This window comes from Nuphar pumila, chromosome 14 (genome assembly GCF_984573655.1).
Source record: "Nuphar pumila chromosome 14, dmNupPumi1.hap1.1, whole genome shotgun sequence".
Lineage (NCBI taxonomy): Eukaryota > Viridiplantae > Streptophyta > Magnoliopsida > Nymphaeales > Nymphaeaceae > Nuphar > Nuphar pumila.
Window position 1 is genome coordinate 79,426,860 of NC_143262.1, and position 16,123 is coordinate 79,442,982.

At 36.4% G+C, this 16,123-nt stretch overlaps 1 protein-coding gene across 3 annotated transcripts in view; it reads left to right on the forward strand.

The window, feature by feature from the left end:
• LOC149817055 (uncharacterized protein At2g38710-like) overlaps positions 1-16,123 on the forward strand; it is a 51,964-nt gene that overhangs the window by 26,120 nt on the left and 9,721 nt on the right. Inside the window, exons 3-6 of one of the 3 annotated variants that reach the window (XR_016427602.1) lie at positions 3,274-3,388; positions 5,190-5,280; positions 5,519-5,787; positions 8,277-8,404. Coding sequence is in view for 1 of the 3 variants with exons in the window: in XM_089987074.1 (XP_089843200.1) it covers positions 3,274-3,388; positions 5,190-5,280; positions 5,519-5,718 (406 nt within the window). In the remaining 2 variants the exon portion in view is untranslated. Of the gene's footprint in view, positions 1-3,273; positions 3,389-5,189; positions 5,281-5,518; positions 5,868-8,276; positions 8,405-16,123 lie in introns of those variants that run through there. The other 2 variants (XR_016427603.1, XM_089987074.1) reach the window with 2 other exon arrangements.

Here is a 16,123-nt window from a genome sequence, read left to right on the forward strand (position 1 = left end):
GATTTACATCTCCATCAATTTCTCCTTACTTTTGAATGATAGATCCCAAATATTTGAAACAATCATCCACCGATATTTCTTGCTTACCAAGCTTCACTACACTCCCATCACTACTTCGTTACTTACTAAACCGACATTCCATATATTATGTCTTACTCTTACTCAACTTAAAATCTCTTGCTTCTAATGTTTGTCTCCATAATTCTAACTTAGCATTAACCCCAACTCTAGACTCATCAATCAAAACAATATCATCAACAAACAACATACACCACGACACATTTTCTTGAATTGATCTCGTAAGCTCATCCATCACTATAGCAAATAGGAAAGGGCTTAAAGCAAATCCTTGATGTAACTCAACCATTATAGAAAAATTGGTTGTCACCCCTCCACAAGTGCGGACATTGGTTACCACTCCTTCATACATATCTTTAATTATACTAATGTACTTGAGAGAAACACCTTTCTTCATCATTGTCCACTAGAGAACGTCCCTAGGTACTCTATCGTATGCCTTCTCCAAATCAATAAAAACTATATGCAAATCTTTGTTCCTCTCTCTATATCTCTCAATAAGTTGTCTAAGAAGATGTATAGCTTCCATAGTTGATCTTCCAGGCATAAAACCAAATTGATTCTCCGATATCATGACAATCTTCCTCAACCTAGACTCAATCACCCTCTCCCAAAGTTTCATAGTATGATTCATGAGTTTTATACCACGATAGTTTGTGCAATCTTGTATATCACCCATATTCTTATATAGAGGCACCAAAGTACTCTTCCTCCACTCATTAGGCATCTTATTTGTCCACCAAATCTTGTTAAAAAGATTTGTCAACCATTCTAAACCTTTTTCTCCCAAGCATTTCCAAGCCTCGATAGGTATACCATCTGGGCCAACTGTCCTTCTTGATTTCATTTTCTTCAAAGCCTCTGCAATTTCTTTCTTTTGAATCTTGCGCGTGAAGTCATGATTCATCTCATGAAAAGGAATAGAGAAGTCTCCAAGATCTTACTCTCCTTAATCTTCTCATCTTTGACTAAAACCCTTTGCGTTTCATCTTTGATACATCTAACCATACCTAGATCCCTCGATTTCCTATCTCTCATCTTTGCAAGCCTATAAATAACCTTGTCGCCCTCTTTGGTATCCAACTTGTCATAAACCTCCTTATATACCTTATTCCTTGCATTTCGAACTACTTTTTTAGCTTCCTTCTTTGCTATCATATACTTCTCCAAATTCTCATTATCACGACTCTTACTTAAATTTCTATAACACTCTCTTTTAACCTTAATAGCTAATTTGACATCCTCATTCCAACATGATGTATCCTTACCTAGCGGTGCACCACCTTTAGACTCACCCAATACCTCCTTACCCACCTTTCTCATGCCACCCACTATCTTATTCCACATTGATTCTGAATCTTCCTCGAGACACCAATCCGCTTCCTTAACTACCTGCTCTACAAACATTCATTGTTTAACTCTTTTCAGTGCCCACCACTTAATTCTAGGATATATCTTATGTCTATTCCTTTTGCGGCATTGTCTAATTCTAAGATCTAAAATTAAGACTCTATGTTGTGTAACTACACTTTCTCCCGGTATAACCTTACAATCGATGCAACAACCCCTATCTCTCTTTCTAAGTAGGAAAAAATCTATCTGACTCATATTAACCCCACTTTGAAATGTTACTAGGCGAGATTCCCTCTTCTTAAACCAAGTGTTTGTTAAGATCATATCATAGGACAAACCAAAATCTAAAATCCTTTCTCCACTTTCGTTTCTTTCTCTTATACCATAGCCTCCATGGATACTCTCAAATCCATCCCTAGTAATGCCTACATGTCCATTAAGGTCACCGCCGATGAAAAGTTTTTCTCCATAAGATATCCCTTGTACTACTCCATCTACATCTTCCCAAAATTGACGCTTAATGGAATCATCTAAACCTACTTGAAGTGTATAAACACTAATAATATTAATAATATCCGTACCTAATACTAATTTAATAAGTAAAATCCTATCACCCTTCCTACGTACCTCAACTACATTATCTATAAACTCACGACTCATAACAATCCCTACTCCATTCCTATTTCTATTTATTCCTGTATACCAAATCTTATATCCTCAAGGTTCTATCACTTTTGCCTTCTCACCTACCATTTGGTCTCTTGTAAACATAAAATATCAATCTTTCTCCTACACATAACATCTACTAACTCTACCAACTTACTAGTGAAAGACCCTATGTTCCAAATGGCTAACCTAATTTTATGGTCTTGGACTAACTTCTTTACCCCCGCCCGTCCAACTAAGTGAGGGAACCCTTGCCTATTTGACATCACACCCGGGCGCGGCGACGACCTCGCAACCCTTGCCCATTTATCACTCTGGGCCTATAGAATAAAGCGCGTCGCTCAGTAGGGAACGCCCCAACGAAATTCTCGTATTGGTTCATATTCATAGGGTATGACTAAGTTTTTATGTTGGCTGTCACTGGCCTACCACAAGCCTCCTTTTTTATCCGGGCTTGGGACCGACAGTGTATAACTAAACAATTATACACAGGCGGAGTTATAATAAATGCTTATAATATGTTAATATATATAATTATATATATTTACACACAGAAGGCACATATATATCTGTCCATCAGCATCTATGTGTGAGTGTGTGTGTGCATGTGAAGTGTGAGCATGGTTGGGAAGAAGTGTCCACCTCTAACCATCGCTCATACTGAGTCAAACCCACATCACGTGTCTAAGTCGTACCCATATCCTTGTGGCATAGCTTTCAGCAGAAATGGGACAAATTTGTCTGAACGACAAGATATGAAGAGAAGTGAATAAGAATGGAGTCACTTATATTACAAATTAAGAATAAAAGCTACATGAAAATATCACAATATTTTAAAAGAACACCATTTTGAAAAATAAATTACTAAAAATAATGATAGGTGGGTTTTCTTATTGAACCTATTGTGCTTCTGATTTCGGACATTACCCTGTTGAACTGCAGACTTAGCACTTTGAGATGTTGAATGAGATATTTTGTGTTATTTTGGTACATGCATTTAATGTTTATTCATTTTTCTTTTATATCCATTGATGTGTGGTTGATTTCTTTGCATTATTAGTTCTTCAGTCCGTCTTTAAATTATAGTGATCTGATTTGTTAATTGAACTGCAGACCAGGATGTAGAAGTGTGGCTATCCATATGATTCACTCTCTCACTTATTTGTTATCTTGCAGTGCATTGAGGGACCGTCGGTTTCCTCCCATTCAGGCGAAGGAATTGCCTTATTTAGAATGTACAGTTTCTATTTTGACCGATTATGAATCTGATCTCCACTATCTTGATTGGGAGGTACAAGTTTTACCCTTAAGGCAGATGTTATACAAGTTGGAACACCTAAGTGTTGCTTCTGTGATGTCGACATGATTTTTGGACAGTGTCTACACACACACACACACACATATATATATATATATATATATATATATATATATATAGAGAGAGAGAGAGAGAGAGAGAGAGAGAGAGAGAGAGAGAGAGAGCTGAACATATTAGGCTCCATTTTCTCGTTCTCTATAGTTTAAAGTGTTTTATGATAGATCTGAACCGTTAGATGTGTTTAGCATGCTTGATTTAGTGGGAATAGACTCTTGGATCTTATTTTTTAGACAAAAAATTGGATTTTTATGAGTCGGGAAAAATTGATGTCTGTATACAGGTCAGATTCTGGTGATCCAAAAGCCAGTTCCCACTAAACAAAACCTATCGATCACATCTATGGTGTTGGATGTGAGAAAAAATACCAAAAAACTACAATTTTGAAGGGGTAGAACAAGAAAGTGGGCAGAACCATATATATATATATATATCTGTGTGGTTTCTGGTGATGGTGATAATGAAAACTTTTGGGGTTGACAACATCTTGCATGGCATCACTCCCTCTACCAGTATCTGGCCTTGCCAATTGCCATGGCCAGAAACTGGAGGTGACATGCATATTTGTGCAGATACGCTTTATAGCAATAGATGTGTTGATTTTAGTACCATTTATCACCACCGTACCACTTTTGCTAGTCTGATTCAGGTGATACCTGAAAATTCTATAATGGGTAAGAATGAATCTTCTTGGGGTCCTTAATTATAATTGTATCCATTCGAAGTTTAGATTGTGTAATGGACAGCCTTTCAAACTATGTAGATAGGTGAATTTGTGGAGGTAACATTGGGCTGGAATTATTATTGTAATGTTAACTATTGTTTGTAAGAGCATGTGGTCTTATTGTAATTATGCTATGAGAGGGAGAGGGAGGCTGTGCATGGGCTATTTACCTACTCATCTTTCTGTTTTTTTTTAAATTGAACAGTAAGCACTTTAATTCCACCATTTGCCATTATAAGCATGAATTCTACCTAACATTTTCCAAGCTGCTTTGTATTCTTCTCCGCCTCACTGATGCCACCGACATCCTCTTCTTAGCCCCTTGTCAAAACCCTCACTCCTCAGTAGTGTTAGGTAAAACTTCTTCCTTCTAGGGTTCCATTCAGGATGATTGTGGAACTAGGATTATTTTTGTCATAGATCACTAAATATACCCGTGGTGATTCCTTGCTTCTAGTTGTTTGACTGCATGATGAGAACAAATCAGTTTCCAGCCAAAGATTTAGCAGAGGCCCATCCATAGAGATATCTAAAATTTATGCATAAAGAATTCTGTATCAAACGCTTCTTATTCTGATAATAGTTTTGACTGGACAAGTCTCACCTGGATGTTGCTCCCATTTTTGCAATTTCTTTGAGGTTGGTAAAATCTTTGTCAGCTACATCAATTGTTCTAGTTCTGTTTCCTTCTCAAAGAAGGGAACAGTTGCTATTCAGCATAAGCAACATAGTACTCTACTAAATATTTCGTTTTTAAACTTCTGTTTTTTGGGGAAGCATGTTTTATGTGGCAGATTGGGCCATTTGTATGCCAATGAGCACATTGTTCTACGAAAATAGGTAAGAAAATTGTTTTTTTTCTTTTATATATATAGGGTTGAATTAATTGATGAAGCTGGCATGAAAGGCATTTGTTTCTCATTTTGATAATCAACATTATCAATTCAATTTACTCTCATGGGAAGTCATTTTTTATTGTGCTTAATCTTGCAGATCGGAAAACATGGTTTAATCATAGATTTTATTGGTACTGACAATAATAGACGAAGTTCCACTTACTTGCCTGAGGTAGCTGCCCATGAAGGTATGTTGTGTTTCTTTTAGCTGAATGGATTTTTGTGTTTTTCCTGGATTAAACTCTTTCCCATATTTTCAAAGTGTACTTGAGTGCTGGATCCCCATTGGTGAATTCTCCAAGTTCCAAATATAATTTTTTGAATACTAATAATCATTTGCTTGCCATTCTTAAGATTTTTGATGGTTTTATTTGGTTTTATGTCTTTCCCTGAGCAAGACCCTTTAATCTTTTGTATGTGAACTAGGATGGACAAAGACCGAGACAATTGACTCTTTGATGCGCAAAGCGGGTTATGATGGTGCAATCACTGAGTCACTCCGCAGGCGAGTGCGCTTGACTCGCTACCAAAGCACGCTGTATACAATGCACTTTAGTGACTATGCCTCGTACGTCAAAAGAACAAGAGGACAAGCTCCACCAATTGGTTCAAAGGCCTTCCATTGACTCGTGAAATTCTTCTCAATTAACTGGTGAAGATCTAGTCATCAGACATTTAGTTGTGGCAGAAATAGGGTGAGGCTCTGTTTTCATGCACCACCCTCCTGCCAATGATCATTGTTAACTGATATTTTTCTCTATAAGACTATTTAAAAGCCAATGGGTTCTAGATGCAATCAATTGAGGTTAAGATTCTCATATTTCATAACCAGACTTAAGGGTTTTGCCATTTTGTGCTCTACTATGCAAGCATGTGAGATGATTTGCATACTTGTGAAATTTAACTTTCATGAGATTTCATAGGAAATGCCACTAGATTGATTTAGGACTGAACGTGGAGTTTAATGCTTTAGTGTCACAAAAGTCAGTCTTGACAATATTTGTGAGGGTTTTCTTAATGAGATTTCAAAAATATTTGGTTCATAAGTCTTGCACTGTGAATGTCAGACCCTCTCGGGTTTATGAGCACTATGGAAGTTATCTATTAAGTTACATAACCTATATATGTAATAAGTGACTTCAACAATCACTCAAAAAAAAAAAAGAGAAAAAAGAAAAGTGACGTCAACAAACAGAAAGTCATGTCTCTTGTGGTGGCGGTGCCACATTGAAGCCAGGGTGGGCACGTGCCCACCCTAACCAGAAGATCCCCCCAATAGGGGGGCTAAGGTCAGGGTGGGCAGTGCCCACCCTAACTCAGTGAAAGTTGGATCAGAGTGCCTTCTTTTTCGTGCCAGAATAACGAGTGGGGGAGTTTTTCATGTGAGAATAACTATTTAAAATCCAGATTCCACTTTGTCATCTCAGATCTAGTTCAGATTCGGGTCCAGACTCAGATCTATTGCACAATGTTCAGATCTGGACTAAGGTATGACATGGTCATCTTGTTAAAAGAACATTCTGGATACGTGACATGATTAGCATGAATTTTGGATCTAGGGCCAAGTCCGGGCCGAAAAACTGAACCAAGACTGTCATTTGGTTCGAGCAGGTTGTAAAGGGGACAAACCTGTTCATTTCAAAGGTTCAACCCACTTAGAGTGGTTTGATCAGGTCTCACTGTCAAGATCTGACCAAAATATGGTTGACCAGTTTACTGCCTGACTTGATCATAGTAGACTAGATCCAACTGGAAGCACACGGGTTGGATCAAGGGTTTGGACCATGACTCTACTAGCATATTCTTGATTTGCCTCCAACCTGTTGGATCTGGTCCAGATCTATTCACTAGACCCCGAAAGCAACCTTAACCCAGTCAGAATATGTGACCAAGAGATTTTCATTATAGTTGAAAAAGTGTGGTGCATTTAATTTGCTTTTCTAGAATTCAAATTGGGGAAGCTTGTTTCAATTAGAATGTCTATCGATGATGTTTGTTACGATTTAGTGTTTTGATTCTGACATAAATGTTTAAATATAATTTTTGGGTTTTTTGTATTTTTTTTAATTACTATTAAGCATGAATAATGAATGCTTGATTTTTAGTAGAATATTAGGGGCTTCATTTTTTTTATCAATTAGCATAAATACAAAATTTATGACATTTGTAGAAATTGGGGCTTATAAATTGTCATGAACATTTTATTATGGTTTTAAGGTTTATATGCGTTTTTTTTTTCAATTAAGATTAAACATGAATCCATGAATAATAAATGCTTGATTTTGGTTAGAATATTAAGGATTTCATTTTTTTATCAATTAGAATATATGAGACTTCCATGATTTTTATCAATTGCTAATTTTTTTAATGAATTAGCACTGAATCAATTATGAATTTTTTCTAAATATGGAAAATAGATGTCAATTGTAAAAGGTACACTTTAGATAACTATTTGATTTTTTTAAAGGTATTATTATAGTTTATTAAATAATTACTTTTTCTCTTTTACTGTATATTTATGCCCACGCTAGTTTAGATTCCTGGCTCCGCCGCATTTCACCTATCATGTAAATGATTAGATTAAAACATGTCTCCTGTATAATAGGTGATTTCAGCAGATAGGGACTCGCATAATCAGTCTTGGGCTTATTTCTGTAAAGTTATTTATATAATAAGCAACTTCCAAAAGATAGAAAGTCCTACCCTCGTCTGGGTGTGGACACTACTTTTTTTTGGTGGAACGATCGTTTTGCTTCTATATTTCTGATTTGGTAGCACTATTTGAGTATGGTTTTGTGCTGAACAATTCTCCTTGTCGCATGTATGAGTAATCTGCCAAGATCCTGCTTTCTTTCAGTTTTAATTTGGTGTATACTAGTGTTTGGATTCATGCGTGTGAATGTGCTTGATCTTCGGTTTTTATTAAGCTTCCACTCTTGCAGCATAATGTTGCAATTTTAATGTAGATGCATTTTTATTTATCTGCTACTTTATTGTGAACAATCATCTCGATACTTGTTCCTTCAGTTTTTGTAATCCTAATTAGTGTTTAAGTAGTGGTTGCATATGGTAGTACAAGTATTGTAGACCTCACCCGGACAACCTATTGTGCGTCTTTGCTGATTAGTGGGGTGCAAGTTTCTAACTGTTGACTAGTTTAAACAATGTTTATTTTTTTCGACAGAGAAAGCTGGGGCTAGGCAGACCCCTACCAGTTATACAACCATTCGGTTGGGATTCGAACTTACAACATCCCAACACAAGGTGATGTGCAATAACTGCTCCTGCCAGACAAGCGGAGCCTCCCGTTGGTTATATAAACAGAGTATTACACAGAACAAACAGCACTGCACGCGTTTAAAAACTTGAACCCTCTTCATTCCATCAACCATACTACAATTATAAATGCAAGAACTGCTCCCACAACCATCAACTTGAATCTGAGGTTTTGTAACCACATCTTCTGCTGCAGTTGCCTGCCTTGCCGCTGGAAGCTATCAGCCTCAAACAGGAGAAAAAATTAAAAACAAAGTACAATATAGTGAAATCTCCAAACACAAGTCAGATCCATCTTCCACCTGGAATTGCAAGCTTTCAGTTTTATCCACAAGTTCAATTTTTCCCCGACCATCCAGAACCCTGATAAAAACAATGCAGAACAGAAAAGGTGTCATAGTGCATTGCAGAATAACAACCAAACATCTAATGAAAATTCTATCCTTCTCTATGAACCATATCACTGACCTACCAAGAAGCAGCCCAAGAACTTACCAACTGACAACTTAAATTTGCTTAACAATGATATATTGATTCTAAGTAGAGACAGTTGGAGAAAAAGGGGTGAACCCTTCACAGAAGAAAAGTGGGGCAACACTGACAATTCCTCCCAAACAAATAAATGTGATCTCCAAGTTGCAAATAAAACAGGACTCATCGAAGGGGAGAAATAGGTAGCCAATTTGTATTAACTGTGTTTCGTTACTCATGTAGAATCTTCAGTGTACATGTGTGTACATGCATGCATAAAGGCACATACACATCATTCTCAGATGAATATTCATGTCTTCATCATTTTAAATCTAGACGATTCAATATGCATGCCAGCATTTATAACAACAAACTAAACCTTCAAGCAGTGGATATTAGGTACCAACTACCAAGACTGTTAATAATCTCATTTTCCATTCATGAATAAAGGTTTCAAGCATCCACCTCCATAATATACAAGCACAGGTCGTATTCCAGACAGTGACATGCACATCGATGAAAGATGTTGGAAGTTCACAATCCCCTCCAAATCATACCAACGGGGGTTCTGCTTGTCTGGTAGAAGCAGCTAGTGCACGTCACCTTGTGTTGGTACGTTGCAGGTTCAAAACCCAATGATATAGTTGTATAACTGGTAGGAGTCTGACTAACCCCAGCTTGTGTGTTTCAAAAAAAGAAAAAGAAAAAAAAAGCTAGCATGAAACAAAAATGATCACCAAGTATGCAAAGGATATTAACTAACCTATTCTCCTCAACCAACGGCTCCGAATGTTTGGTAGGAGCAGTTGTGTAAGTCACCATGTGATGGGACTTTGCAAGTTCGAACCCCACTAGTATGGGTGGTTGAATGACTGCCTGGCTGTAAGGGAGGGGGGCCTTAATCCCCCAGCTATGAAGCTCACACAGCTCTAACCTCGCTAGTGTTCACCCAGAGGCCCAAGGAATTCTCATTTGTGTTTTGAAAGGCAAGCTGGGGTCAGGTAGACCCCTACCAGTTATACAACTATACCATTGGGTTTTGAACCAGAAACTTCAACATATGGGTGATGTGCACTAGCTGCTTCTACCAGACAAGCGGAGCCCCTGTTGGTACAAAATAGAATTCCCCTCGCCTTATTATCATGGATTCTTAGCCTAAGACCTGGCGAGAGTATCATCCTAGAGCTATGAAGCTTTAGCTTTCACAATGAAAATCGTTCTTCTTCTCGCCTGAAATTGAAGGATTGTTACAGTTGTCTCCTGCAACCTTATTGAGAAATCAGTCATTTTTTATGGCGAGGAACACTCACAGAAGCGAAGCCCCATGACCACGCTGCCTTCCATGGCCCACCTCTGAAAGTCACGGATACACCAGCGGGGTTTAATCCGGGGTCTTCAACTCAACACCTTCAAAATCCCCCGGCTGGCCACACAGGCAACCGCGTGGTGGTGAGAAATAGGTTGTTTTATTATAGACAAAACATCAGATCCTTATTAGATGGGGGTTTGCCGAGTCCTTGTGGTAAGTATAATAGGCAACAATAAGTAGTTCATCTTCCACAAGGCCTTGCCGTGTGGTTCACTGACTGATCAAAGGACAACTGAAGAACAAAATGATTTTCATCAATCATTGGAGATAGGGGTGTCAACTGGTCGGGTTTACACTAACCCAACCCTATAAGATCCAGGTATGGTGATAAATAAGAAGACCCGATTAAGACCTGGGTCGGGTCTGGACCCGAAGGTCCGATTAATACATGGACCCAAGTATAGTTTGTAAAATTTTATACCAGATCCGGACCCAATCAGAGTTTCGATTAATACCCGCAAATTTTCATTGTAAAATGATAAATATATGGTTTTGCTGGGTCAGGTTTATGTAGTTCTTATCAGGGTCCAGGTATGGTTTTTCTTATAGTGGACCCGGGTCCAAACCTGATACCATACCCAAAAATCGGGTTCAAGTCTGGTTCCACCTGGGCCTGAACCAAATCTGACCCGTTGACACCCCCAATTGGAGATTCATGATCGTGCCTCTGCAGAAGCATGGTGAATTGGTGATAGCTGGTACATCTGTAGAAAGGCCAATGACATGGAAGAAGCAATTGCAGTCCTCAGCAGTCTTAGCAATAATGTTAGGTGCAGTTTATGAACCTAAGACAGCAAGATGGTTCTAAAGAAGGACTTGTGTGGAGGTGATGATTTCCAACTGGTATATTAAAGCAAGAGGAAGCAAGAATATAGGACGGAGAAGAAGATAAACCTCTAGCTATCAAACATCATGTCTAAAATAGGAAAGAAATAACCCTTTTTTAACTCAAATATTGACCCTGCAGCTACGGTACAATTATAGTCAGGAATACTATATGCACATAAGAGGGCTAACACCAACTGAAGTACACTATTACATTTCTCAACTGCGGATGGCCTAGAGACTTAGGGCACATTTGGAAGAGAGAAAACAAAAATAACCACACTGCTAATTTGATGTGATTCCCTAAAAACCCTACAATTTTTTATATTCTATTGATGTCAAAAATCGCAAATATCCGACACCATTAGGACACTTTTACCCTTCACAACTGCAAATTTACACATTTTTTTGATAAAATTGCACTGCCCATCGAATATGTCCAACACCCACTTAAATCCAGAATCACATGTTTTCTTATGCAAATTTAGACCTTACGAACATACATAAATTTATTTGCAAAATCTCGATGAAACTGAAACCACCAAAATTGCAAATATCATACTCTTTCGCATATAATAAATATTTTTACATAAAAATATTTGTGAAACATCTCTCACAAATAACATACTTTCGCATATATCCTGAAATCACATAAATTTATGTGTGAAACTCCACTTAAAGGGAACCAACAAAATCGCAAATATGCTACTTATATATTTGCAAATTTTTTATTATATGAGATTTTTTTAATAGTTGCAATTTTATCGAATTATATATATACTCATTTTTGTTCTAGGGTTTCTTCTTCTCTTTTGTGTCTGCAAAAAAATTTCTCTGTAGAACCCTTACAATGATTTTTGCATTTTGAGGAGGTCACAGTATCATCCTTGTGATCAACTTTCCCATTTATAGTTCCGAAAGGTGAGTTCCATATAATATATCATGCATATTTTTTAGACGATTACAATATCATCCTTGTGATCAACTTCTATTTAAGGTTTACTATGTTTATGATTTTTTTATAAAAATATATATTATTGTAGATGATTTATGATTGTTTACTTGTCCTTTAGTTAATATTTATTGTTCTTGTGTTGGTGTAATGGGGCTAGGGTTCACTGTGCATAAGCATTAAAAGGACTAAAATATACCATCGTAGTTGTTGTAAGCAGTCAATGATGATGTTTGAAAGATCTAAAGTACACTACCATATGTACAAGTTATAATTTCAATGTACTTTATGGTTGAGATGCAGGTGTGATGATGAATGTGACATTTTGATGGTTAATCTTGAATGTTGAAAATGCAAGAATGATGTATATATAAAAACAAATGAAGCAATGGATACAATGAATTTTGATATAGTTGGTGAAACTGAACAATCAATGAGTAATAGTAGTGATCATGTTAACAGTGCAAAATCAAATGATATCGATGATGATAAGTATACCATGTCAATAAGAGAGGGTGAAAGTGATGCACCAATGTCATTGGAGAATGTGAACCCTTGGTTCTCATTCAATGAGTTCTCATGCAATGAAGAGAAATTAAAAATAATTGAACCAAAGAAATCTGATTTGCATAAGCAATTGCATAATAATAGACTTAATGATTGTGAACAATTCCAATGGCTATTAAAATAATCAAACGATTGATAAATTTTTTTGGGCAAAAGATTTAATGATCTCTAGCACTGCCGCGAGTTTTTGAAAGATCATGTGATCATAAATAACTATAAATCAAAATTCTTAAAGATTGCAATAACAGAGTCACTGTCATATGCACGAGAAAAAGCGCTCATACAACAATTGATTGCCCTTGGAAGATCCATTGCACAAAGGTACACAGACCAGGTTTCTTTCAAGTGAAGATGTATGATAACGAGCATACACGTAGTGGATCATTGGACAACCTTATAGTAGAGAAAATGTCTTGTAAGTGGATTTCAAGTGTTATTTACAAATGTATGCACGATAACTCGAAGATAACTCCAAGAGAAATCAAGAATGACATCAATCGTGAGGAAGGTGTAGAGGTTACTTATAAACAAGCATAACATGAATGAGAACATGCTAAGGCTGCATTATATGGTTCATTCAAACAGTCCTTCAAGATGCTTCCCACCTATTTTGATCATCTGATGAATGCTAACCGAGGATCGCTAGAGTATATTAAGATCGATTTAAGTACATGTTCTTATCCTTCCAGCCAAGCATCGATGGGTTTTTGAAATGATGCCCTCTAGTTGTTATAGTAGATAACACATTCCTAAATAAAGATACACAAGTATATTATTATCGACACATAGTATTGATCATTGTGGTGAGATGTTTCTGGTAGCATTTGCAGTTGTTGATAATGGGTCCAAAGATTCATGATCATAGTTTTTAGAGGTATTAAAACACAGATTCATATACTTTGATGAGTTTAGAGAGAGGAGTAATGACAATTATCTCAGATAGGCATCCAGGTTTAAGGTATGTTGTCCCCCATACATGACCTATATGTCATATTAGATTTTGCATGAAGCATTTGATGTAAAACTTTTTGAAAAAATTTGATTCACCACTCAGTGAACTTTGGTGGAGTGCAACTCGAGCAACCACGAAACAATAATGCAATCATTTTCTTGATAAATTTAAAGAACAAAGCACATACACATACAATTATATTGCCATTGATGTGAATCAAAAATATTAAGCTAACTGTTACTTTCAAGTGAAAATATATGGCTGCTTAACATCTAATATATTGGAAATCTTCAATTCATGGATTCTCAACATATGTGACAAGCTTCTAATTTCACTTATTAAAAAGTTTTGTCTTATGCTGATGAAACTTTTTGAGAAAAGAAAGATTGCGGGGTAGCATATGACAAGCGTTTTGGTGTTGAAGGTCAAAGAAAAGCAAAAGGAACTGAAGAAAAAGACACAATAAATATGTGTGCAAGTAGTGAATTGCCTCCGACAATGGTACGAAGCTCGTGACCGATCTCACGATTACAATGTTGATATTCAGCGGCACTTGTGCTCTTGTGAAGAGTGTCAGGTTAGCGAGATTCTTTGCGAGCATGCAATCACATGCATTTTGTATGAAGACAATTTATCAAAGGATTACTGCGACAAGTGGTTCAAAGTTGAATCTTATCGAGAATCATATAATCAATATATATTCTTTTCGATGGTGGATAATGTCCCATACATCGCTCCACCTACTCTTATAGCTGTCTATCCACCAAAAGTAATTTGCAAAGCACGACAACCTAAGTTTAATGGATGAAGAACAAAACACATGGATGTTGTGCCATATAAGTGTAGTGTATGTGGTGAGGTTGGCCACAATAGACGGTACCATGAATAATAGTATGTATATATATCCAGCATTGTTTAATAAATTACTTCTTTGTGTGCATATCCAGTGTCTTTTAATTAATTACTTCTTTGTGTGCATATCTAGTATTTTTTAATTAATTTATTCTTTGCGTGTATATCCAATATTTTTTAATTAATTGCTTATTTATGTCTATATCCAGTATTTTTTAATTAATTTCTTCTTTATGTGTATATCCAATATTTTTTAATTAATTGCTTATTTATGTGTATATCGAGTATTTTTTAATTAATTGCTTCTTTATGTGTATATCTAGATAGTTCGAGATGTATGGCCATACATGTTCTTACAAAAGAAAGGAATTCAAAGAGCCCCAAGTTTTGAAGAGCAAAGAACAATCGATCATACATGATGTATAAGATGTTACGACAATGAAGCCATACATGATACTTCAAGTACAAGGTTTTGATGATGAGCAAGTGGAATCAACTGCATTTCAGCTAAGGCTATGAAGAAATTGAAGAATTCGATGAAGAATCTTTGAAGACTAGTGTGCAAATGTTTAATTCATTAAAAGTCTTAGATTCTTGTAAGAGCCTTACTTAGAGTGCATATTTAGGTTGCATTTCACCTTAAAAGTCTTTAGAAAAACTTTTCTAAAAGAAACCCTCTTGAAAATCTTTTTAGAAAACTCTTTTCTTAAAATTTCATGTTTATTAGTCGACCAATCGACTTACCAGTCGACTAATCCTTTCGTGCCATATTTTCTAAAAAGTCATTCTTGTCAAATTAGTCGACCGAAGGTTTTATCAGTCGACTGGACAGAATGTCTGTTTTCTGGAAAATTAGCAACAGTCGACTAATGGTTTTATCAGTCGACTGAACAGAACATGTGTTTTCTGAAAATTCAGCAGCAGTCGACTAATGCTTTTATCAGTTGACCGAACAGAATGTTTGTTTTTCAGAAGATTTTAGCAGCAGTCGACTGAAAAGTTTTTTAGTCTACTGATGATATTATCAGTCGACTAACTTTTCTCAAGTCGACTAAGTTTCAAAAGTTCAGATTTTCAAACAGCTCGATTAACAGATCAGTCGACCGACGATAACTGTCAGTCTACTAATAACTAACTATTAGTCGACTAACTGATGTTTCAGTCGACTAATTTTGCCATTTTCCTGAAACTTCAAAAAGGCGTGTCTTTTCATTTTTTAAATGTTTTGATCGTTCAAAATGGACAGTTTTGACACCCTTTCATACTCTCAACGTATGGAAAACTTTAACTATAAATATGAGTGTATTTTACACTCAAAATAACAAGAATTCAATTGGTTTGAATCATTTACTTATTGCTTTTCACTCCTATTGAGTCAAGTATTTGTTTTCTCACTCACTTGATATTTTTACTTCATTTTTTCACTCAAATCACTTTGGGAGATAGTGAATTCGTGAGTAGAGTATTTCAACAACCTCAAAAGCCAATTGCATTTCATTCGCATTCAAAAGAAAGGCTCATAGGTTGTATTGTAAGTTGTTATTTCTTTTCTGTAAAAAGAAGGACTCCTTGGTGTAAAGGAGTTGTTTGCTTTCAGTAGGGTTGTTACTGAAAGTGAGACCGGTTTTGGTCTGTGTGATCTTGTAGTTAACAAGATTGATAGTGGAAATCTCAAGCAAGTTTTGCTTGGGGACTGGATGTAGGTCGGGATAGACCGAACCAGGATAAAATCTTGTGTTCTTTGTGTGTTTGCTTTTCGATTTGCAA